We start from the raw sequence: 24843 nt of genomic DNA on the forward strand, positions 1-24843 counted from the left end.
TGGACTAGAGGGGCTGAGATGGTCTATTTCCATTCCGTAATTGTTATAGGGTTATTTATATGTTAAATTGAAGGCTGGTAGCTAGTGGAGTGTCTCAGGGATCAGTACTGGGTCCATTCTTGTTTGTCATATATATTAAGGATCTAGATGATAGGGTAGTAAATTTGATTAATAATTAGGCAGATGGTACAAAGATTGGTGGTTTTGTGAAGCAGGTCATCAAAGCTTGCAGTGGGATATAGGACAGTTAGAAGAGTGGGCTGAAAGATGGCAGATGGAGTTTAATACCGATCAATGTGAGGTGCTACATTTTGGTAGGACTAAAAAGCAAAGGTCATGCATGTTAAATGGTTGACAATTGAAGAGTGCAATAGAACAAAGGGATTTAGGAATTCTGGTACATAATTCCATGAAAGTTGAGTCACATATAGATAGGGTGGTGAAGAAAGCATTTGGTATATTGGCCTTCATAAATCAGAGTATTGAATACAGGAGTTAGGATATCATGTTAAAGTTGTACAAGGCATTGGTGAGGCCAAATTTAGGATATTGTGTACAGTTTTGAATGCCAAATTATAGGAAGGATTTAAACAGAATAGAGAGAGGGCAGAGGAGATTTGCAAGAATGTTGACTGGGTTTCAGGGTTTGAGTTACAGGGAAAGGTTGGGCAGGCTGGGACTTTATTCCCTGGAGCTAGAAGATTGAGGGGTGATTTGATAGAAGTATTTAAAATTATGAGGGGGACAGATAGAGTCAATGTGGACAGGCTTTTTCCATTGAGAGTAGGAGAGATTCAAACAAGAGAACATGGATTGAGATTAAAGGAGGAAAAGTTTAGGGAAACATGAGGGGGAATTTCTCCATTCAGAGTGTGGAATGAGCTTCTGGCTGAAGTGGTATATGCGAGTTTGATTGTAATACTTAAGGAAAAGTTGTATATGGACAAGAGAGGTATGGAGGATTATGGGCCAGGTGAGGGTCAATGGGACTAGGTGGGAGGAGGTGTTCAGCATGGACTAAAAGGGTCAAACTGGCCTGTTTCGGTGCTGTAACTGTTGTATGGTTATTATATGGTAAAGAAGGGCTCCTGAAGGGCCTGATGCTGAAGGCTTCCTGATCGTGTTGGAGGTTTACATCTGGAGTTCGGATGGCCAATGAATTTAACAGGAGTCTCTACAGCTGCTGAGGCTGCAGGAGTGCTGGAGGTGAATCCACAGACACTCAGTGACTCTGAACAGATGCTCTTTTGCTTCTCTTTCTTCTATTGTTAGGGGTGTGGGACTCATGGCAACTCTTTGTTTGTGTTACGGTAGACAAAAGTTCAAGTATATCATGCATGTTACATTTTTAATGTATTATTCTGTGATGATAAAAGAAATCTTGAATCAATAAATATTAGCAGCTTGTAAATTATTGTCATTATATAGCACACCAGGAAATAAAACTGCTTCCGATGTTCTTGGTATTCATTTTACTGCATCTCCCATTGGACTAGTGGTCTGAAAGGGTCTCCAATGGTACTAATCCTTCTTTGTTTGTGAAAATGTTAGCATATTTCTGAATAAAACTTTCCTCCACTGTTTCACTTTTATTAAACCCAAGATGCTCAGAAAATAAACTATTGCTGTAGGGACAACAAAATCACGAAGGGATAATTATAATGCCAAAAAAGTGTGAGTTGAAGTTATATTAAAATGTATAAAAATACAATATTGATTCCTGCACAACTTCAATCTGATCCAACATGCAGAAATGGAGTGTAAAATTCCCACTCAATGAAAGTGGATTGATCACTTAATTATAAAGACAGCCTGGTACATTACAAATTACCTATCTTCCTGGATTAACTCAGCAGCTAAATGAAGAGAAGAATTGCATCCTGCAAGTTAAGTGCCTTACAACTCTTACAGATAGCGAGAGCAATAATAATTCCTTAGCCTACATATATCCTTAGCCACAAGCATAACACAATGACTACTGACTACAATATCTCAGAATCTGCAAACTTCCCTGATATTCTAAGGGATCTGCTCTATACTCTCAGAAACGGAGCATCAACCTCTTTATCTCTTGCCAAGGCCAGATGACAACTCTCAGACATCCCTACCTACTTACCATTTCCACAGGAACCCCACCATAAGCACATCAAGCTACTGTCTCCAACACGATCTCAAACTTCATCACCTCTGGTCACCTCTCTCCCACAGCCTCCAACCTCATTGTTTCCCATCCCCCTTACCCAAGATACATAATCGCAATTATCCATTGTTTCTGAATACTCCTGCCCCACTGAACTTGTATCGCCTTAACTCGATTCTATCTTTTCTCCCCGGTTCAATCCCTCCCCACCTACATTTGTGATACCTCACATGCTCTCCATCTCTTCAATGACTTCCAATTCCCTGAACTTGACCACATCATTTTCACGATGGACATCCCATCCCTTTGCACCACCATCCTCCATTCAGAAGGTCTCAAAGCCCTTAGTTTCCTTCTTGACAAGAGACCTAACCAGTTACCCTCCATCACCACGCTCCTCCACCTGAGAGAATGTTATAACACAAATAACTTCTCCTTTGACTCATCTCACTTTCTTCAAATCGAAGAAGAGTAGCCATAGCTATGAACGCAACAACTTCCTGCATGTAACGTGTGTATCTCATGTCCTTTGCATATAAAGGCTTTTGTATGTAGGAACTGTATGGTACTGTCTATCATGGCTCCCAAAAGCAGCAAAACCAGTGCTAGTGATAGCAGTAGAAAGAGGCAAAAGAGAAGTGAAACAAAAGGTTATTAACACAGAGGTGGAAAAACAGTGAATGCTATTGCTTGTGATTTAGGCAAATCGCACTCGACAATCACGACGATCCTCAAAAACAAAGAAATTTTTTTCCCAGCTGTTAAAGCATTGGCTTCACTGCAAACTATAAGGCTAATGAAAAAGCGAGAGGGACCTATATCAGATATAGAGAAATTGTTATTGATGTGGATTGAGGACCAAACACAAAAGCGAATACCTCTCAGCACATTGACGATCACTGCTAAGGAATGAAGCTTGTTCCAGATACTTAAAGAAAAAGCAGACCAGACTATGTTATCGAGTTGAGTGCTATCTCTGGGGGTTCATGCACTTGAAACAACGTTTTTCATTGCATAATATGAAAGTGTGTGGTGAGTCTGCGAGTACTGATGCAAAGGCAGAAGAAGAATTTGTTGAAACCTGAGATAAACCAATTGTAGAGGGAGGATATTTGCCCTAGCAAATTTTTTAATATGGACAAAACCTCCTTATATTGGAAGTGAAAGCCTGAAAGAACCTTCATCCATAAGGAGGCCAAGTCAATGATAGGCTTTAAGGCTTTTAAAGACAGAGTGGCAGTGTTGTTAGGAGGCAAGTTAAAGCCATTTCTTATTTGGCACAGTGAAAACTCCAAGGTTTTCAAGAACATTAACAAACGCACCATACCACTTTATTACAGGAGCAATAAAAAAGTTCTGGATGACACAAATGCTGTTTCAGGATGGCCCTCTCAATTGCTATGCCAGTAAAATGGAGAAGTACTGCTTAGAAGAAGGCATACCTTTCAAGATTTTGCTAATTGTAGACAATCTCCCTTTCATTGGTGACCTCCACCCCAATATCAAAGTGGTGTTCCTCCCACCAAACACCACCTCTTTAATCCAGCCAATGGACCAAGGGATTATTGCAGTATTCAAGGGTGGCACAGTTGACGTAATGGTTAATGCAATGCCTTTACAGTGCCAGCAATCAGGACCAGACCGGGGTTTGAATCTCATGCTTTCTGTAAGGAGTTTGTATGTTCTTACCATGTCTGTGTGGGTTTTCTCCAGGAGCTCTGATTTCATCCCAATGTACAAAATGTACATTGGGTGTAGGTTAATGTGGTTAATGGGCAGTATGGACTTATGGGCCAAAATGGCTTGTTACCATGCTGTATGTCTAAATTTTAAAAAAAATTAAAAGGCCAACTACCTGAGGAATTCCTTTGCTCAAGCTTCTGCCACAACTGATGACACTGGCAAGACGCTGATGCAGTTCTAGAAGGAGTACAACATTTTCCACTGCATAGTGAACCTTGCTTGGGGCTGGAATGATGTGACCAAAGAGTATGAATGGCATATGGAAATAAATACTGAAGTGATATGTGCATGACTTTAAGGGATTTGAAAAAGATGATGAAATTGCAAGGATTAATAGAGCTGTTGTCGACATGGTAAACAACAGTCTGAACCTAGACATTGATGATGATTGTAGTCAGTAGTGGTTCCTGAGGAATTAACAAATGAAGAGTTGCTGAAGCAAGAGCAAGAGTGAATAGCTGAGAAAAGGCAATGGCAAAGGAAGGTGCAGAAGTAAAAGAATAACAGGTGCAGAAGAGGTTCACCAATTGAATGCTTTTCACTAAAAGAGAGGAATGGTCTGCAGTGTTTGCTGCATATAAAGAAATTTATGAAGAAAAGCAAACCAGGCAAACAACAGTAGACATTTTCCTGAAGAAGCCAACACCTCCCCAAGAAGAGCCTCAGCCAGGTCCTGCAGGCATTACAGAGTGACAGTTCATCAATGGAGGTTATTCAACCTTAAACTAAGTATATACAGTAATATGGTGTTCGCACAATATCCACATTTCATAATATGCAATCTCACAGAACGTATCACGGACGTCAAGCAGCACATATCTGTATTTTAAATGCAAAAATACAAAATTTCAAATAGGGCAATGAAACAGATATAAATGCATGCGTCCTGACCCACCTGGAGAATGACACCTCATACACCAGGCTGCTGTTCATTGACTTCAACAAGGCATTTAATACAATCATTCCCCAGAGAAGAAGCTAGGACTCAACACCTCTCTCTGCAACTGGATTCTGGACTTCCTTATGGAAAGAACACTGTCTGTCTGGGTCGGTAGCAGAATGTTGAGCACCGTCACACTGAGCACTGGTAAAGTTCATGGATGTGTGTTTCAGCTTGTTCATGCTTCTATCCCATGACTGCATCATCAGATTCAGCTCCAATAGTGTCAACAATAGTTGGCCTCATCAGCAACAACGAGTCACACTACACACAGTGAAAAATCTCATGAAATAGTGAGAGAGTAACAACCTGAGCCTCAACAAGGACTAGATGAAGGAGATGATTGTGGACTTGAGGAACAACCACCTCCACAACACATCAACAACGCTGTAGAAGAGAATGGAGGGCACCAAGTTCCTTGGAGTTCATTTAACTCGTGACCTCTCGTGGACACTCAACATCTCCTCACTTATCAGGGAGGTGCAACAGTTACTGCACTTCCAGAGAAGACTGAAGCAGGCAAGGCTACTGGCAACCATTATGTCAACCTTCTATAGGAACTCTATTGAGAGAGTCCATGCTGGCTGCATCTCAGTGTGGTACAGTTGCTGCAGATAGATGGATTGGAGGTCAATCTACACGGCTATAAGAGTGGCAGAAAGAGTCAATGGAGTCCCCTCCCCCCCATCGACATAATCTATTGGAATAGTTGTCTGAAGAGGGCATGCAAAATCATTGAGGAACCCTTCCACCCTGCATACAGCATCTTTTAGCTGCTCCTGTCAGGAAAGAGATACGAGAGTATCGGAGTCAGCACCACCATGCTGAGGAACAGCTTGTTCCAATTGGTGGTGAGAATGCTGAACAACCAAAGGAACTGCTCACACTAACCATCTGAGACTCTCATATTTATGAAACAATATTAATTATTTATTTGTATAGATGACTACGTCCTGCATGTAGTTATAAGTCTGTATGTTTGTTATGCTGTGTGTTTTGCCCAAAGACTGGAGAATGCTGATTCGTCAGGTTGTTCTTGTACAGACATGTCTTGACTTGAGGACAATAAATTAAGGCAGTTTAATATTACAGCTAAAAACAATTATGTCTGTAGGAATATAATAAGAATATTATTGACTCTACCACACCTTGTTAAATTCTTCATCTCCATGTAACATACCTTGATTGGTGGAACCTTTGGCTCTTCTTTTGATGCTATTTCTTTTTCACTTTGAGACTGGCTGGGCAGAGTTGAAATGGTCTGCTCATTTTCAATTCTAGGTTTTTTCTCATGACAGATTTCCAGAATGTCCTGTTCCTGTGGCTTTCTCTTGTGGTACTCAAGATCTTTATATTTTCTAAATGCTTCAGAAGATAATGTGGGAGAATCAGAGGGGGTTGATGTCCTTGGTGATGGTTGAGGGATGTCCTGCAATGTCCTGAGTTGGTTTTCAGTCTTAGAAGGCTCAGAGGTAAGGGATTGTTTGGCTGTGCACTCTGTATTCCCTCTTGGAGAATTTGGAGTATCAGTGATAGGCTTGAGTTCCTCATTATAACTGTGTTCTATGGTATTTTCTTCATTACTTGAATTTGGTGTTGGCTCACATATGTCACTATTAGAGGCATCAAACGAATCAGATAACTGTGAGGATGTAGAAGTGGAAGAAAGCAGTTGGAGTGAAATACTAGTTATCTCCAGGGAAGGTGGATCTACAGTGTGCTCTGATTGGGACTCAAACTCCTTGATACTTTGAGTAGTTATATCAGTCTTCAAATCATCTGCTAACACTACTTGTTCTGCTTTGTCAGGACTAAGCAAACACAACTGATCAATATTGGACATACTAGAATGGGAAAGTTTGCTTTCATCATGACTTCCACAAGTATGCTGTTCAACTTCTGCTATCTCTTCCTGAATAACAGACTCACGTGAGGTAATGTCTGAGCACAACGATATTAGCATATTCTCTTCTTTTGCAGTTTTGGATGGTTCTTTGGCTGAGGTTTCCTGTATGATGCATTGTGTTTGATGTAGATTTGAATAAGGCACACGATTTATTTTATTTTCACATTTATTATCAGATGTGACCTGACAAGGCTCTGATGTGATGCATTGTGGAGAAAATGAAGAGCAGTCTTGATTTTCTACAGAATATTTTACTGGTTCCAGCTTCATTGCTTCTTCTTGAGTTATTCCTAACCTGAATACAATACAAGAGGTGAATGTAATATCTATAACAAATAAGGTAACTTTCATTTATCTGCATCTTGACATTAAAACAGAAAATTCTCTATGTCTACAGTTCTTTAGAATTCGGTAATATGTAAAACAAAATACTCTAACAATGTTCACATCTTCCACTGAGCTGTGTTAAAAGAACTAAAATACAGACTGAAGCAACTGAGTTGCTGGCCCCAACTATCTACACTGGGCCGATGAACTCCTCGTGGAATCTGCACAGATGTCCATGGATATTATTGCTCACCAACCAGGGTGTTTGCTTGTTCTGCCCTACTGGCAGCAGTTAACTATTAGAAGACACAAATCATTGTAAAGTTGCATAAAAAAGAGACAATATAAAATGTGATTTAGAAGATAAAAGAACTAACCTTGTTGTTGCAAACCAAAAGTGTGCAGAAATCATAGCTCAAAATGTAAAAGATTTACATAAAATGTAAAGAGCTTACTTTTCTCCATAATATTGTTCAAAGAACTTTTCCTTCCATTGTTCAACCTTCTTTTCCTTTTCAATTTCTTGTCGAATACGTAACTGCATTTCAGGAGTAAATTCACCTGCACAATATTTTCAGAAAAATTAATTAAAATAGCATATTCTTTGTTAGAATGTGATAATGTATCATTTAATAATTACATTTCTTAATTTAATTTCTGTTTTTGCACATAAAAAGGCTTAACAGAACAGGAGAAAGCGATTTCACTGATTAATCTTGTTCCCACATTTCATTACATTATGGCTGATTTACATCCTAAGTTTATTCTCATAATATATTTTCTTTATATCTTATTGAGTTAGCATCCATGTTTTCATGGAAGGGGTTTCATGTTGCTTTCATCGAAATTTTCTGTCTTTTCTGCCTAAAAGTATGCCTCTTTACCATAATAGAGGTAAACAAGAAATCTGAAGATGCTGGGATCTAGTGCAGTACACAAAAACACTGAAGAAACTCATCAGCTTGTGCAGAATCATGACTTATATTTGATGCACGAAGAAGTGCTCGGGTTCAAAACATTGACTGCCTTTTGCTTTCTATGGTTGCTGTGTGACCTGCTGAGTTTCTCCAGCAGTGTACTTCCTATTTATCCTAGATATCTTCAGTAGAAAACATTTCTATCAATTCCTTTTCAAAATTATACTTTAACCAAGTCACATGTGAACATTCTATATTTCAGGGCATATAGGTCTTGAAAATCATAGATAAGCAATGGTTGAGAATTGAAGTAGAGTGAGCACCATAGCTACTGGTGAGAATTTAGAGGCAGGAACCAGATTTGTCTATGTTGTCAGTTATATGGACCAAACTGCAGTCAGATATCACTGGATAGAATTTCTTGACAATGAAATCACTTTCAATGAAGCATGAAGAAAATTCTTCACAAAAATATCAAGATAATGTGCTGTAAACACTATTATGCTTAGCTTGAACACCTTTGCTCTTAGACATTTCTCCTTTTACCCTGAAGGACCTCAGAGTGCTTTCATCCTGAGAATGAAAAGCCATACATGTCAATAGTTCGTATCCACAATAGATGCAAAATTAATTTTAGATGTAACAAGAAACAACTTCAAATGTTTGATTTTGTATGATTTTTGAACATTTATTATTATTTGGCCTTATCTGAATTAAATTTTCTCCATCTTTAACTGTTCTTTTACAGTTTCAGTATAGACCATATGTGAAAAGTTTGCTTGAAAGAATTTTCTTCAGTATGCTGAGCAGAGAAACAGAAGTGAACTATTTACCTCCCTTAAGTCTTTTTTTGTCTTTAAGTTAGGTAAATGAATGAATAGTTATTGTTGCATGTAGTATATACGTACAATGAACAGATGGAATAGATTCTATCTTGCTGCAGCTTTCCAGGTACATAAAGCACCTAACATCAATGTAAGTATTATCGACACAAGAGAAAAAAATTATTATGAATATAAAAGTAAGAGAAAAAATAAATAAAGATTCATATTTGTCTTAGAGCAAAAGATGTGCTGTGTTAGCAGTACAGACATATTGTTGGTGATCCTGGAGCAGTTTAGGTGAGAGCAGTACGGATAAGTCCAAAAACCTGTTTTTGGATCAAGAATTACCAGACTTCAGGCCTTCTATCTAAAAGAAGCAGTGAGAAGAGAGCATGACAAAGTGATGGGGTCCTTTATGATGTTGGCAGCACATCATGTGGATCATAATCTGTACCTGAATGCCATTTTCCTGCATTGGTTCCATATCCTTCAAATGCCTTGCCTACAGAAATCTATAGTAGTACTTCAGATGTATGCTTATATAGTCATGGAATCATACAGCACAAAAACAGGCCCTTAGGCTCATCTTGTCTAAGCTAACAATGTACATTCCAGCTTTTGATTCACTTATCCGCATTAGACTCACACCGCTCCAATCCCCTTCTATCAATGTATTTATTCAAGTGTTCCTTAAAGCTTTAAACTCCATGTCTCTGTTTTTAGGGTCTACCAACCAGAACATATAGTCCATGTCCCTGTTTTCAGGGACTACCAACAAGTGCATATACTCTGTGTCCCCATCTTCCACGACTGGTTTTATACCCAACCACCAGCTGGTTCATACTTGAGTTCGTAATGTAGTGGATCCAGTCCAGAGTATATTTAATGAAAGGTTAAAATGGCCAGAGTCCAAAAGATTAAAAGAAGCTCACACCTCTGGCTCTACAACTTTAGCACCTTGTTCCATATGCCCACCACACTCAGAGTGAAGAACTATCCCCTCATGTCCTTTTAAATCTTTCACCTTATGCTTATGCCCTCTCATTTTAGATTTAACTCTAGGAAACAGATGGTCACTATTCACCTTATTGATGTCCCTTGTTTTTTGTGATCTCATTAAGAGCCACTCTCAATCAGATAAGATTTCAGATCAGATTAGATACTATTTCTTTTTCTTCTTCTTCTTTGGTTTGGCTTCGCGGATGAAGATTTATGGAGGGGTAATGTCCACTATTTATACTATTTATTGTCATGTAATAAAACAGAAATGTAACATTACATGAAATTGCCTTTAGTCTGCCATAAGGCAGACCATTTTCCAGTAGCATAACATTTCCTGGTGTCTCATACAGTCAGAGAAAGAGAAGCAAAAGAGAGTCTCCCTGTCACAGAGTGTCTGTATATTCACCTCCAATACTCCTGCAGCCTGTGCAGCTGTACAAGACTCCAGTTCAGTTCAATCCATCGGCAACTAGAGCCCAGATACAAACCTCCGACTGCATAAGGGAGCGCTCCTTGTCCTCAGCATCCTCTCAAATCCTGAATTTGATACCTGGTTTTCATGAGTCAGTCTGTAGCAGCCTGCAGCCTGGAGTGAGTCCTTTGGCCTCAAGTTGCCAGCAGCCCATTAGCTTGTGTGAGAATCTGCACCCACTAGCCGCCAACAGCTCGCCTGTTTGTCTCCTTCAGCTGGTCTGCCATCATGGTCACCATCCTTAGAGTCATTTCCCCTGCTTCTCCTTCTCAACAAAGGGTGTTCTCCCAATTACTGGTGTCTTGCATCAGTCTGCTGCTTCCCCAAAGATGGCAACCCCTTGAGGCTGAATATGAAAAGATAATGATGCCATGGCATGTAATGAAATGAGAAAATGAAAAGATAAATTTGCTTGAAAAGATAAAGAGAGGTTTTGCAGTGTGATTATGTATTAAGGATGTCATAACAAGGTGGAAATTGTTGGAAAAATTGTTGATAATAATAAAACGTATTCTCAGTGTAACTGAGATAGTTACAGAGATAAAGAATTTTACATACCCTTGATACTTCGTGACATCCCTGAGCCTCTGTCATTGTTTCTAAGTCCTAGGAGGTGTGCTGCCAAGTTGAAGCCACACACAAACTAGAGGAACAGCACTTTATACTTCATCTTGGCAGTCTCCAACCAGATGTCCTCCACATCAAATTCACCAATTTCTGATTACCTCCCAGTTTGATTTCACATTTCCCTTGCTTTTTGTATTCTCTCTGACCCATTCTTCCTTCTCTTTCTCCTTCTCCACCCTCTCTATCTACCCATCACCCAATCCCTTCCCTCCTCTAGCTCCCACCCCTTCTCCTATACAAAAGTGCATATTCCTCACCCTCTGCCTTTTTCTCTGAGGGGGTTCTTGCTATGTTTTTCAATTTCTTCTCCATCCCACCTGCACTTGCTCATCACCTGCCATCCCATGTTCTTTCCTATACCCCAATCCTTTTATATGGGGCTCTGCTCCTTTCTTGCTACCTCATGAAGAAGGTTTACGGTCCAAAATGTTGACCTATTAAAAGTGAATTATTCCCTTTTAATGGATGGGTCCCTATTTATGATAGTTTACCTTTTAAAATAGCTAGAGACCATTTTATATATTTAGGGATTAAGATTACTAAAAAACAAAGATTTGTTTAGGACTAATTTTTTCCCTCTATTGGACCTGATCGGCAGTTTACTTACCAATTGGTCACCATTATCCCTATCCATGATAGGCTGAATTAATGCTATTAAGATGATGATCTTACCTAAATTTTTATATATATTCCAAATTATACCTATTTTTGTTCCTAAATCTTTTTTTGATAAGGTCGATTCTAAATTGTCCTCGTATATCTGGCAAAACAAGAATCCTAGATTGGGGAAAAAATATTTACAGAAATCTAAACTAGAGGGAGGGTTGGCATTACCCAGCTTTAGAATTTATTACTGGGCAATTAATATTAGTTACTTAAGGTATTGGTTGAATTATTCAGAATTATCTCTAAATCCCCATTGGGTAAATTTAGAAATTAAACCGATACAACATTTTTCAATTAGCTCTATTTTGGGAGCTGCTCTCCCTTTTACTCTTACTAAATTATATAAACAAATTGATAATCCAATGGCTAAACATACACTACGTATATGGTTTCAATTCCGGAGATTTTTTGGCCTAAGTCATTTTATCTTGGAAACTCCTATTGTACTAAATTTCCTTTTTCATCCCTTTCTAATTGATCAAGCTTATTTACTCTGGAAAGTTAAAGGTATAACATGCTTTTCGGATTTATTCTTGGATAACTCTTTCATGTCATTTGAACAATTATCCATGAAATATGATTTACCTCGATCTCATTTCTTTTGATATTTGCAGATTAGGAGTTTCTTAGTTTCGACTTTACCCTCTTTTCCCAATCGGGAGACTACGACTGTTTTAGAGGATATACTATATTCAAAATTCCCTCCAAAAGGTGTGATATCTAAATTATATAATATAATTACAAAAATAAATTCTGGGACTTTTGAAAAGTTTAAAAATGATTGGGAAAGAGAACTCAACCTTCATATTTCTAATGAAAATTGGAATAAAATTCTGCGACTGGTAAACTCTTCTTCTCTATGTGCAAAACATTCACTAATACAGTTTAAAGTTGTTCATAGAGCTCATATGTCTAAAGATAAACTCCATCGCTTTTATTCTCATATCGATCCTATATGTGATAAATGTCAATTGGAAATAGCTTCCCTTACACATATGTTTTGGTCCTGTCCTTCTTTACAGAATTATTGGAAGGAAATTTTTTCCATTATATCTACTGTTTTGAATATTGATTTACAACCACATCCCATTACTACAATTTTTGGATTACCTATGATAGATTTAACTTATTTATCTCTTCCTGCGGATCGTATGATTGCTTTCTTTACACTAATGGCTAGAAGATCTATACTATTAAATTGGAAAGAGGTAAATCCTCCCACTGTTTTCCAATGGTTTACCCAAACTATACTATGTTTAAATTTAGAGAAAATTAGAAACTCTGTCTATGAATCCCCTTCTAAGTTTGAGTTAACCTGGCGACCATTTATTCAATATTTTCATTTGTGGTGAGTTGATCTGGCTCTGTTTTCTTTCTATGATTATGTATGATAATTGGGCTGTAAGATGAGATCAGAGTGATCGGTGTGGTTTAGCTATATCTGTAGGTTTTTTTTTAAAGTTTTTTTAAAAGTTTTTTTTAATTCAGATTTGTTTTTTCTTCTTTTTTGGGGTTTTTTTTCTTCTCTTTTTTCATATATTGTTATTAATTATATCTTTTTTTTTTAGAGATAGTTCACACCCTAAACTGATCAAAATTTTTTTTTTATGATATATTTTTATTCTGTAATATTATTGTTTAATATCTCTGTATTAATTCATTACTTACTATGTATTTTTTTTATATCTCTTTGAACTGTATGTGTTTATAAATTATAATAATAATAAAAAGATTGAAAAAGAAATGTTGACCTATTGATGTCCATAGATGGTGCCTGAGCCACTGAGTTCCTTCAGCATTTGTGTGTTGTTGCTGCTGGAATCATCACGACTTTTAATCACTTAATAAAAATACACCAAGAGTTTTCTATTTACTTTTTAAATTACTGTGTGATGACCAATGATGTGAATCATTTGCTTGTTTGTTGTGAGTTACATCGCTTCGTTAGGTTCTATAACTTTCAGCATGCAAAAAAAAAGGGAATCCATTGAGATGGTCTGTTTTATAACGAGTAATATTAATAATGAAAGGCAATGGTCTACAATTCATATAAATGAGAGGAAAACATGTACCAAAACTTCAAGTTGTCTGTCAGGTCCACTGGAGAGCATGGAATTCCCTAACCATGTTCAGGCCCTCTGAACATTGATAAAAATCTCCATGAGCTACTTGTTAGCCTTTGTGACATTATTCCATGCCTTGTCCTAATATCTGGAAATGGCAACCAGTACTGTCTTTAGTGCCCTGCTGTAACATCCACTTGAATTACTTAGCCATCACATTTGAAATACATACCTCAGCCTGTTTTAATAAAGGATATTGTGTTTAAAGAGAAATAAATAAAACTCCTGATAAGATCATGAATAGAAAATACCATGCAATGATGTTAATTATTAATCTGCAATCAACATTAATGATCATTTCTAGTTTAATATGTCAGAAAATAGTTGGCACCCAATTAATTGAACATTGTTTTTGTGAGGAGACAAATTATTTGGATGGACTCTTTCTCCAGCTGAAAGGGAGATGTTCAAATCCTTTAAAATATATTTTGTTAAAGAATTTTTCAACAAGCCTTCAATTTATGTGTGGTAAATGGTGCATCAATCTTTGGGCTACCAGAGGGCCCAGTAGAGGATATATGGCAGTAAAGTTGCACTGAAGTAATTATCTGTTTTACAGTTTCACTCTATCAGGAGACTTTACTTTAAACTTAATGGACAAAATTACATATGCTTGAAGATGCCGTGAATCAAAAGTTAATATGGGCTGAATTAGAGAAACAAAATTACAGTACTTAAATTTTTCCTTCACATTTATTAATGTCTAAATCAAAAATTGTGTATTTTGTTTGTTCCTTATATATATAAATACTATTGACAATTTTTTTTTCCTGTAGTTTAGATTAAAACAAGCTTTGGAATTTTCAACAGACATTATTTGTACAATGTTTATTCTCAAGGAATATTTATTATCAGCTGTGTATGATTTTCCTTACATATTTTAGGTCAAAAATTAAGCTGAGTCAATGCTCTTATTGAGGGTGGAACACATTAGTGAAGAGTCTTCAATGAATTGCTTAGTGGACAATAATGCAGTCTTTAAATTGGCATTCACATTAATGCTTATTGAACAGCAGTGACTGAAATTCAATGGCAGTTGCACACTTTATGCATTACTGCTGCCTCATGAGGACAGTTAGCATGGACTCTCTTTCATTCACTCTGATATCTGGCTGCCTGCCTGCTAGTTAGAGAGTGATGATGGCTACAGTAACAATATCACAAATATTCAATTTTCTTTACTATTCAAAAGAAGGAATATTGAGAAAAATCACAAAAATTAACATACAGGTTGCACAAACCTCTCATACCTTGGAGAAAGGCTCAGGCTCGAAATGCCGGTTATATATCTTTATTCCTATGGATGTTGTGAGATCTGCTGAGTTCCTCCAGCAATTCTGTGGTTTTACTACAATCACAGTGTCTGCACACTTTCATGTTTCACGACACAGGTCGGACAAGATGTATTTGGCTTCCACTGTGATAAAAGGATAACTTCCAAAATTCTGTCTGCACATTAATGAATTAGATGTGTTGATTTAATTATACCTTCTGCTAATCGCTCCTTCCAACCTTGTGCTGCATAAGCAAAGAATTCATTATTCAGAGCAGAAGCACTGAGGCGAGAAACCCCATCACACCCAATCTGAAAATAAAATAATAGCAGCATGAGAGACTGAATGAAATAATAAATATTACACAATATGTTTATTTATCAATCAAATTTGAACATACATTCTTAATTTCCTATTCTATATTCACACTATGAGTATCAGACAGCCATGATTAACATACTTTTTAAAATATTTTTGTTTTTTTCCATAAATATACATATAAACATTTTCATTTTGCAGAATATACACACACACGTAACATTTTTTACTTACAAAACAAAGCAGGACACAGCAACCCCTTCCTTCCCACCCCCTTCCACAGTATATATCAATACTTGGTCAGTGCTTACAGTTGGGTTTAAAAAAGAAAATTTTCATTGGGAGGTCACATATTTTTTATAATAGTAGCACCTTTTTAACATTTGGACCCCCATATAGTCCAAATATTGTTGCCATATTTTTCTAAATATGTCATATTTGTTCTTTAGATTGATTTGTGATTTTTTTTCCCCATAGGAATACAACTGTTATCTCTGTCTTTCATCATGCTATCTGTAGAGGGGAGTCGGATTTCCAAGTAATTGCAATGCATTTCTGAGCCACAGCTAAAGTTATTCTAACAAATGAAATTTGGAATTTAGTTGGCTTATTACTTATTTCAATAAAGTTTCCCAAAAGATAAAACTCCAGGTTGTCCCTGTTATCTCTGTTAGTGTTTGAGTAATATCTTGCCAGAAAGGTCTCACCTTTGCACACGACCACGTAGCATGTACAAACGTTCCTATTCCTGTTCCACATTTAAAACACATCTCTGATATTTCTAATTTTGATTTATTTAGTTTCTGTAGTGTGAGGTATAATTGGTGTAGAAAATTATATTGTATTAATCTGTATCTTGCTATATAATTGACTTCATGCTATCCAAACACCAATCAGACCAGCATCTTTCCATAATTGCAACTCTTAAATCCGACTCCTATCTCTCTCTCGATCTCTGTAAACCTGGTTTTGGATTTTCATTTTGAAGAGCAAAGTGCATCTTAGGTATAAATTTAGATGTGTTCCCCAGCCAAATAATTAGTTCTATCTCATAATTTCAGGTGGGGCAAAGTTTGGTCCCCATCTTTCTCTTAAGAACAATCTTAGCTGGAGATAGCAAAAGAATGTCCAATTAGCCTCTCCATACTTTTTTCTTAATTGTTCAAAAGACATAAGAGATCCTTCCACATAACAATCACCAACATATCTTATTCCTTTGTCATAGCATGAATTAAATATTTTGTTACTCAGATTCATAGGCAGTAGTAAATTTTTACATAATGGTGTCCTACTCTTTTCTGATACATTCATTTATTTCTTGTTATATTCTAATCATGTGTATTAATGTAGGATTATCTGTTTTTTTTCTGTTATTGACAATATTCCACTCTTTTATTGAATTCAGTCTCATTTGAATCACAAAGGGGGACCGTTTTCTTCAAAGAAATATGATACAAATTTTGCTCATGCAGATAGATAATACTTCTTAAAATTCAGAAGTCTAAATCCTTCCAGTTTATAGTTTCATATTAACATTTCCATTGAATTCTTAGTACTTTGTTATTCCATAGGAATTGTCTTATGCAATTATGTAATAATTTAAAGAAATTTTAAATTAGTACAATAGACAACAATTGAAAGAGATACTGTAGCCTTAGCATTACTTCATTTTTATACAATTTACCCTTCCTTTTAATGTAATCGGCAGATATTTCCATTTCTGTAAATCTTTTTATATTTTTTCTAGTAGAGGGATATAATTGCTTATATAAGTTCTGTAAATGATTATCTGTCATTATTCCTAAATATTTAATTCCATTTTTCTTCCATTTAAATCTACTGATTTTTTTCTATCTTTCATAATCAAAATTCTGCAATGGCATTATTTCACTTTTATCCATATTTATTTTGTATCCTGATATTCTTCCATATTTTCTAGTATTGTTTGTAATCTTATCAGTGATTCAGCTGTGTCAGACATATATAATAGCACATCATCAGCAAATAAGCTAATTTTATGTTCTTCCTGTCCAGCTTTGAATCCCTTAATATCGGGAGCTCTTCTTATAATCTCCGCCAGAGGTTCAATAGCTGGATGATAGGGGACACTCCTGTCTACTCAAGGGAAAAATAGATGACATTTGGTTATTTGTTATAATTTTAGCTTGTGGCTTATGATAAAGAGTTTTTTTTATCCAATTTATGAATTTTCTACCTACACCAAATTTTTCCATTGTTTTATTTAAGAAAGACCATTCTAGTCAGTTGAATGCTTTTTCTGCATCTAAAGAAATAGTTATGTTTGGATTCAACCTGATTTTGCCATATGAATTATATTGGACTATTTGAAGAATATCTTCCTTTAATCAATCCCACCTGATCTGGATGTATTAATTTTGGTAAATATTATAAAATATGGCAACAAATTTTATAATATGCAGGAATGATATTGATCCTTTGGACGAATCAACCACAGGTGTAGTTTGACCAGGCTGAGGCACAGTTCCAGATCTGGCAGATCACAACAGCTTACCACCCACAGTCCAATGTGTTGGTGGAGCGTTTCCACAGGCACCTCAAAACTGTGCTCATGACCAGACTCCAAGGACCCATCTGGGTAAATGAGTTACCATGGGTGTTGTTGGACATCCACATGGCACCCGAGGAGGACCTCAAAACTTCTTCAGCTAAACTCATCTACAGAGCTCCACTGGTGGTCCCGGGACATGGTCAACGAGATAGCCCAGTACAGGGTTTTTTCCACCATTGACCTAAAGTCGGCTTATCATCAGCTCCCCATCCATGCCTTGGATAAGACCTATACCACCTTTGAGGCTGAAAGGCGCCTTTATCAGTTCCGCCAGGTTCCTTTTGGGGTCACAAATGAAGTCTCCATATTCCAGAGGGAGATGCATCGCCTGGTACACCAACATAATCTAAGAGCAACTTTCCCATACGTGGATAATATCACCATCAGCGTCCACAACCAGCAGGACCATGATGCTAATCTGGAGAAGTTTCTCCAGATGGCAGAGACATTAAACCTCACCTACAATAGGGAAAAGTGGGTGTTTAACACTACCTTCTTCGCCATCCTTGGGTGCATCGTGGAACATGGTGTCATTGGTCCCGACTCCGAATGCATGTGCCCTCAGATGGAAGTGCCCCTTCGCTCACACGCAAGCACCTGCGCAGGTGCCTAGGGTTGTTTTCCTACTATTCTCAGTGGGTCCCCCAGTTCTCAGATAAGGTCTGCCAACTGGCCCAAGCCACCACCTTCCCTCTCCCCACCAAGGCGCAAGCAGCCTTTGCCTGCATCAGAAAGGATATCGCCAATGACACAATGCATGTTGTGGATGAAAGCACCCCATTTCAGATGGAGTGCGATGCCTATGATGTTGCCCTCACCGCCACCCTCAACCAAGGGGGAAAAACCATGGCCTTTCTCTCTTGAACCCTCCACAGCTCAGAGCTCAGGCACTCCTCCATCAAAAAGGAGGCCCAGGCGATTGTGGAAGTGGTCCGCCACTGGTGCAACTACCTAGCAGGCAGGAGGTTCACCCTCCTCACAGATCAGTGTGCCATGGCATTCATGTTCAGCACCACCCACAGGGGCAAGATCAAAAATGACAAGATCTTGCACGAGAGAGTCAAGTTGGCCACTTTCAAAAACAACATTCAGTATAGGCCAAGGAAGCACCGATGCCCTGTGCCAGACCTGCGCCAGTGGATAGTCCGACCAAATTCAGGTGATGCATGAAACCCTTTGCCACCTGGGTGTCACACAGCTGTACCATTTTGTGAAATTCCGAAATCTCCCCTTCACTGACCAGGAATTCAAGACCATTACATGTGGCGTACCCCAATAGATGTGAAGACACCGTCTCGATTTGGGACCTGGCACGGCGGGACACCATCCTGGGCACTCCTTGCATGTCCAGAACCCTCCTGGAGCTGACATCCTCATCCTGTCCATCAACAACCATGGGACCAGGCTGCCTGCGGAACCACCCTACACTCTCCACTGGCCGCTCCAACCACCCCTGACCTAGCCAAACTTCAGACAGCCCTGTCCCCACTTACCATTGACCAGCAACCACTAGATCGCCTGAATTTGTAAATCTGTAAATATGTTTTTCTCTCCCAACTTCTCTGTATCTAGCAGACACTCGGCATGAAGACGGTGGTGGACACTGTTCTCTCCCCACCCCGCCCCCCCCCCCCCCACCACAGGGACTCATTTTAAGAAGGGGATGAATGTGGTGATACAACCACTGGACTGACTGTGACTGCCCTTGCCTGTCTGCATTCCGCCCTGCCTACTGCAGGAGGCAACCCTGCCAATCACCATATAAAGGCTCATGCCAGCCCCTGGGTTGGAGTAGAGCACATGGAGCCAGAAGGGATATTGAACCTTGTGTGCAAGTTTTAAGTTAATTAAAGCCTGCAATGAAGCCTTCATAGTTTGAGTTTGTTTGTTCGCATTGCAGCGCATCACAAAGGGCGTCCTTGTGCTTTCATTTTCCTGTCACTTAAAGTCCCCATCCCATTCCCACTATGATTGATCTCTAGGCCTCTCTCCACAGATATTGGTAGTTCGGTGAGGTGACCTTCCATTTTTCTGTGTTTTTTTATTTCATGACCTGCTTTCTATCTTCCTGTTTATAACCTGTTGTTATTTCTGCATACCTCTTACCAATAATATTGACTGAATTTTATTCTAAATCCATTATACTGATGTATCTGATGCAGGGCAGATTGGCAAGAATCATAATGGAGCTGGCGCCTGTGGAACAGGCCAAATGTGCATCAGGATGTCCATAAGAATCTAATGCAGGAAGGATGGGTCACTTCAAGACTATGAGCCTTTCACCTACTAAAACATTTGGTTGCTCCATACTGATTAAGATGGCAGCACTGTTGAAGGTCCTGGTTTGGACCCAGGAGAGTGGAGAGACTGGACTGCTCCAAAAGATTCAACCATCCTGTTCTAATGCCGGCAGTTTTATACAGGCATTAAAAAGCCGGTTAAAGGAGCTGGCTTCTTATTCAACAAAAATCCTGAAACCACGAGCCATCAGTGGCCACAAGGGGTTTCAGGCTCTAGAGAAGTAGTGCACAGGGCACCAGAAAAGGAGAGAACATCTATTGAGAAGCAAAGGAGATGACTCTGTAGGATAGTGACCACAGCAGTGGACCAGCAAGGGGCCCAGTGGCTGAAGGACCCACACAGGTTATGGCCTGCTGCAGACCAGCTCATGGAATCGGTTATTGGAGCTAAGATTCTTGAGGGTGCTGATGGCAAGAAGGGCTCCCAAAGGGCCTTGGGCACTGATCCTGGTCATGTTAGAAGTTTGGATGTGGAGTTCAGGTGGCTGATGAATTGAGCAGGAGTCCGTGCATCCGCAGAGGCTGCGGGAACGCTGGAGATTAATCCATGGATACTCAGTGGCTCTGAGGGAACTCTCTTTTGTTTCTCTTTCTCTCTTATTATAATGAATGCCGAGCAACACTAACTCTGTCACCTTTTGGCAGGCAGAAGGCAATTTCATATTACATGTTCAGTACTATTACATAATAATAAAGCATAAAGCAATCTTGAATCTTGATTACTTCCATTGCATCAGAATCTAAAACAAAGCTCTAGAATCACACATTGTTTAATTATCTGTCTTGCAGTTATACTAAAGTTATATGTGCTGAATGTTAATTAGATTTGGGAGGTGGTTTGAAACATAAAATACACAGGGATATATGTTCGGAATGGAAAATATAGCACTGTAGATAGGTTAATACTTTTAGACATTAAGGTACAGTTTTGAGCAGACAACTATGCTTGGATGGAGAAGGAGATCAGTGTACCTCAGACCATTTATCACAAGTGTGTGGTACAGCTTGAAATTATTGACAAAGTTCATTGATTTTGATCTTCTCTCAGACTTGGGAATTTCACAAGGGAAATCCACTGCTGAACTCTTTCAGCCTTTGTGAAAATATACAAAGCTTCAAAAGAAGCTTGACATCTATTAAATGACAGGAAAAAAAGAAAAATAATGTAGAATTACCACACAATATATAATTTTGTTTTTCCCTGAACTCTAAAGTTATTTTCATTCACAGCTCAGCAGAGTGATTCAGGTTTAATTTACATGGGAAGGCAATTAAAACAACATTAGATTCAAAACTATCTGGACAATCCTTATTCACATCAACATTTATAGAACAAGACTGGAGCAGGTGAAAGGTAAGTGGTGAAGTTGTGTGATAGAGTGTGGGGTATTTTTCTGGTTGGTTCAATTCATCTTGCATAGCTGATCGGAAATATCTATCCTAATATGCTTGAAAAGCTATACAATTAAGTTATTGAGCTTTACAGGAATTACTTTGTTGTGTAATTGTGTTATATTAAATAAGAATATAATACTAGGATATGGCTTTAACTTGGAGCATGATGGCGATTATATATTTATTTTAAACCATTTCCTATCATGTTTATAGGTTCCTGTGTGCCCTCCACTAACTTGCTTACATAGATATATGAGATTAAGTGAATTCTAATAAAACTTGTGTTGGCCATTCACTTCCTATCAACAGGACGTTTGTCTGGTTTATTTTCAAATTGATATTCATCCTTAATATTCTCTCATCATTGTTGCAAAGAATATTACTCATTGTTCTTCAAGGATGTATTTTCCATTAACGTATCCACGTAACCCATCCAGCAATCATCAACTCAACAATGAAACAAATCTATAAATCCACACGAGAGGTTGTTAGAAAATATATTGGCTTAGAGCTTGTTCTGTCCTTGAAAAAAGATGTTAACCCAACAATGCACGGTAAACCAATGTATGTTTATTGTGTGACCCTCTGTGGCAGTATTTGGTTGGACATGAGGATTAATATTTCTAAGCAACAGAATCAGCTTTACATATTTTCATGGTCAAAACATTTTCCTGTATTACTGCAGCTATTGCAAATATGTCACGGATATTAGATCATAAATCATGCTGTGGAAATTTGAAGGTGGGTGAATGGTGGTAGACATAATGGATAGAAGTCTGTATAGAATGAGGTGGGGACCTTGGAGTTTCAGAATGGGATTGTTTGGCACCTTAATGCTGAGAGAAAGCACTAGAATTGGGGCCATGAGTGTCTCTTTGTTTGATTGGTTGCTAGGAGAGTAGAAATGGTATGCAATCTGTGTAATTCAGTAGTGGAGATCTGCAGCAACAGGTGTGGGGTGAGGTAGAGGGGCAAGAGTAAGCAGGGAAACTGGGGGTCCATCTTCAGGATTCCATGTTATTCTTTGGCTTGGCTTCGCGGACGAAGATTTATGGAGGGGGTAAAAAGTCCACGTCAGCTGCAGGTTCGTTTGTGGCTGACAAGTCCGATGCGGGACAGGCAGACACGGTTGCAGCGGTTGCAGGGGAAAATTGGTTGGTTGGGGTTGGGTGTAGGGAAACTGGGGGTCCATCTTCAGGATTCCATGTTATAGTCCTGCTCTAAATGTTCAAGTTCCCTTTAACTTGAAGCATGTTTTGTCAGGAATAAAGGCCTGGTCTCACATCATTGCCATATGTTGTTCACTGGTCTTATATTTTGAAATGACTTATGTTGTACACCCATTGATATCCTTGTGCATGTCTGTCTGGAAATCCACATCATGCACCCAGAGGATTCAGAATCAAACTATGCCTGGGAACAATGGAGCTATTTGATTCCTTAGAATAATATTTTAAAAAAACTTCATAAAATAACTTCAAGACCTTTAAATGGCTTTAAGATGAAAATCAACTTGGAGCATTTCAATATTTCAGCAATGTTTCTCTGAATAAAATAAAATAAAATAGTCATTGGGGGATTTAGATGCAGCACAGAAATCTTTGCTGACTGTCTAAATTTATCATAAATTGTAATTGTTAAGGTGAATTTTCTGTGATATGCCGAATAAGAGCAGGTCTTTTATTTGACTAAATAGAGTTTACCTGACAACCTGGAATCAGAATGATGAGTTCTCAGATCAAATATTATTCATGATTTGGTAATATATCCGATGCTGCTGCAGGGATTTAAAAGCTAGCCACAATGTTGTGATGAGAAAGATGTTTTGGGAAATGATGAGTATGGAGCAGAGAACTACTGGAAAACCACAGTAATCTGATGTCTCTGTATGCTATGAAACAACAGGTCCACAAAGATGAGCCAGGTGCAGATGAAGAAAGAGCTGTAATGACTTTACTCTCAATTCTCCCAGAGATTCCATGGGATAGATTAATGGACAGTTATTTTGCACTGCTTTTGTCAGATTCATCAATGGATCTTTCATAAGTAAAAGACAATCTATTGATCTCACAAAATACTACCTCATCGTGGCCTTGGACTCTTTTTTCAAGGGTAATTTTCTCTATGATACCAGATTTGGCATGTATGTTTTATTTTTTGCATTATTTACTGTACTTAAACATAGATTGACTTACCAGGAAAACTTACAAAGGTTTTCATTGCATCTTGGAACATGAGAAAAATAACCAATTCAATTAATTTCAAATAGAGGAATGTCCTTTTGGCATTTCCTATCTTATTTTTCCATATATTTGCAATGTTTTTCTTCCCTTCCAATAAATGCACAAACGATGACTACATTTAATCAGTAGATCAGAAGGGATCCAAAGTGAGTTCTGAAGGGATCCAAAGTGAGATTAGAGTCATTTTATAATTCAGGAAAGAAATGGGAACTCATTCTTCCAACTTAACCTCTACATCCTGTCAGTTGCTACAATACATATGGCATTCCTTTTAATCCAATAGATTATGATAGGCTTTTAAGCAGCCATATTCTGACATGTTATTATTAATCTTATATAGGTGTGCCATTGAAATGATATTTTTACTGCACTGCATAACTCAAACCTTATAGTTTTAGTATCAGCAAAGGTATGATCACCTTGCAGATTCAACTGATGAATTATAGTTTTATAACCGTGGGTCTATGAAACCCTGAGCAAAGATGTCACAGTTATTTTCTGGGAAGAGACTATTCATTTGCTATTTGTCAATGTTGGATCCTAAATTGATGGACATTGTAAATTGCTGGAGTATAAACATCTATGATTAACTACATGAAAATATTCCTGTGCAGAATCTGATTGGCATAAATCAGGGCTATCAATGATACCCATGGGTTTTAGAGTAATTTTGAAATGGAAATGGAAACATGTTTGAATGTGTTTATATTCTATATTACCTTAATCTGAGAGAAATTGAAGTTATTTGCATTGTCAAAGTTCTGAATGACAAATGTTGCTGACATGATATTTTGGAATGAGCCAGAGCAGAGAAGTTTTTGTTATAATATTTACCCTGAGTAGACAATAGTATTCTAGTCATTGTTGTTAAAACAAAATGTAACCTGTTAGGTGAAACAAGAAAGGTTACAGACTATAGTCTGTAGTACATAAAACTGCTGGAGAAACTCATCATCCACAGGAGGTAAACATGTTTAACCACCTTTTCGGGCCTGAGCCCTTCATCAAGGAATGAGCAATAAGCAGACAAAAGCCT

General features: G+C 38.0%; 1 protein-coding gene and 1 long non-coding RNA gene across 14 annotated transcripts in view; one reads left to right on the forward strand and one right to left on the reverse strand.

The window, feature by feature from the left end:
* Positions 1-24843, reverse strand: part of LOC138755508 (putative Polycomb group protein ASXL3) — a 360016-nt gene that overhangs the window by 74100 nt on the left and 261073 nt on the right. For 8 of the 13 annotated variants that reach the window (XM_069921623.1, XM_069921612.1, XM_069921609.1 and 5 more), the window contains 3 exons: positions 15176-15272; positions 7512-7617; positions 6004-7024 (listed from right to left, as the gene is read on the reverse strand). In XM_069921623.1, the coding sequence (XP_069777724.1) occupies positions 6004-7024; positions 7512-7617; positions 15176-15272 (1224 nt within the window). Of the gene's footprint in view, positions 1-6003; positions 7025-7511; positions 7618-14937; positions 15273-18361; positions 18592-19140; positions 19505-23759; positions 23961-24843 lie in introns of those variants that run through there. The other 5 variants (XM_069921616.1, XM_069921615.1, XM_069921617.1 and 2 more) reach the window with 5 other exon arrangements.
* Positions 19816-20876, forward strand: LOC138755511 (uncharacterized). The gene is made up of 2 exons (XR_011352349.1): positions 19816-19879; positions 20032-20876. It is a non-coding gene; the product is annotated as an uncharacterized lncRNA (long non-coding RNA).

The sequence above is a fragment of the Narcine bancroftii genome, chromosome 2 (genome assembly GCF_036971445.1).
Source record: "Narcine bancroftii isolate sNarBan1 chromosome 2, sNarBan1.hap1, whole genome shotgun sequence".
NCBI lineage: Eukaryota > Metazoa > Chordata > Chondrichthyes > Torpediniformes > Narcinidae > Narcine > Narcine bancroftii.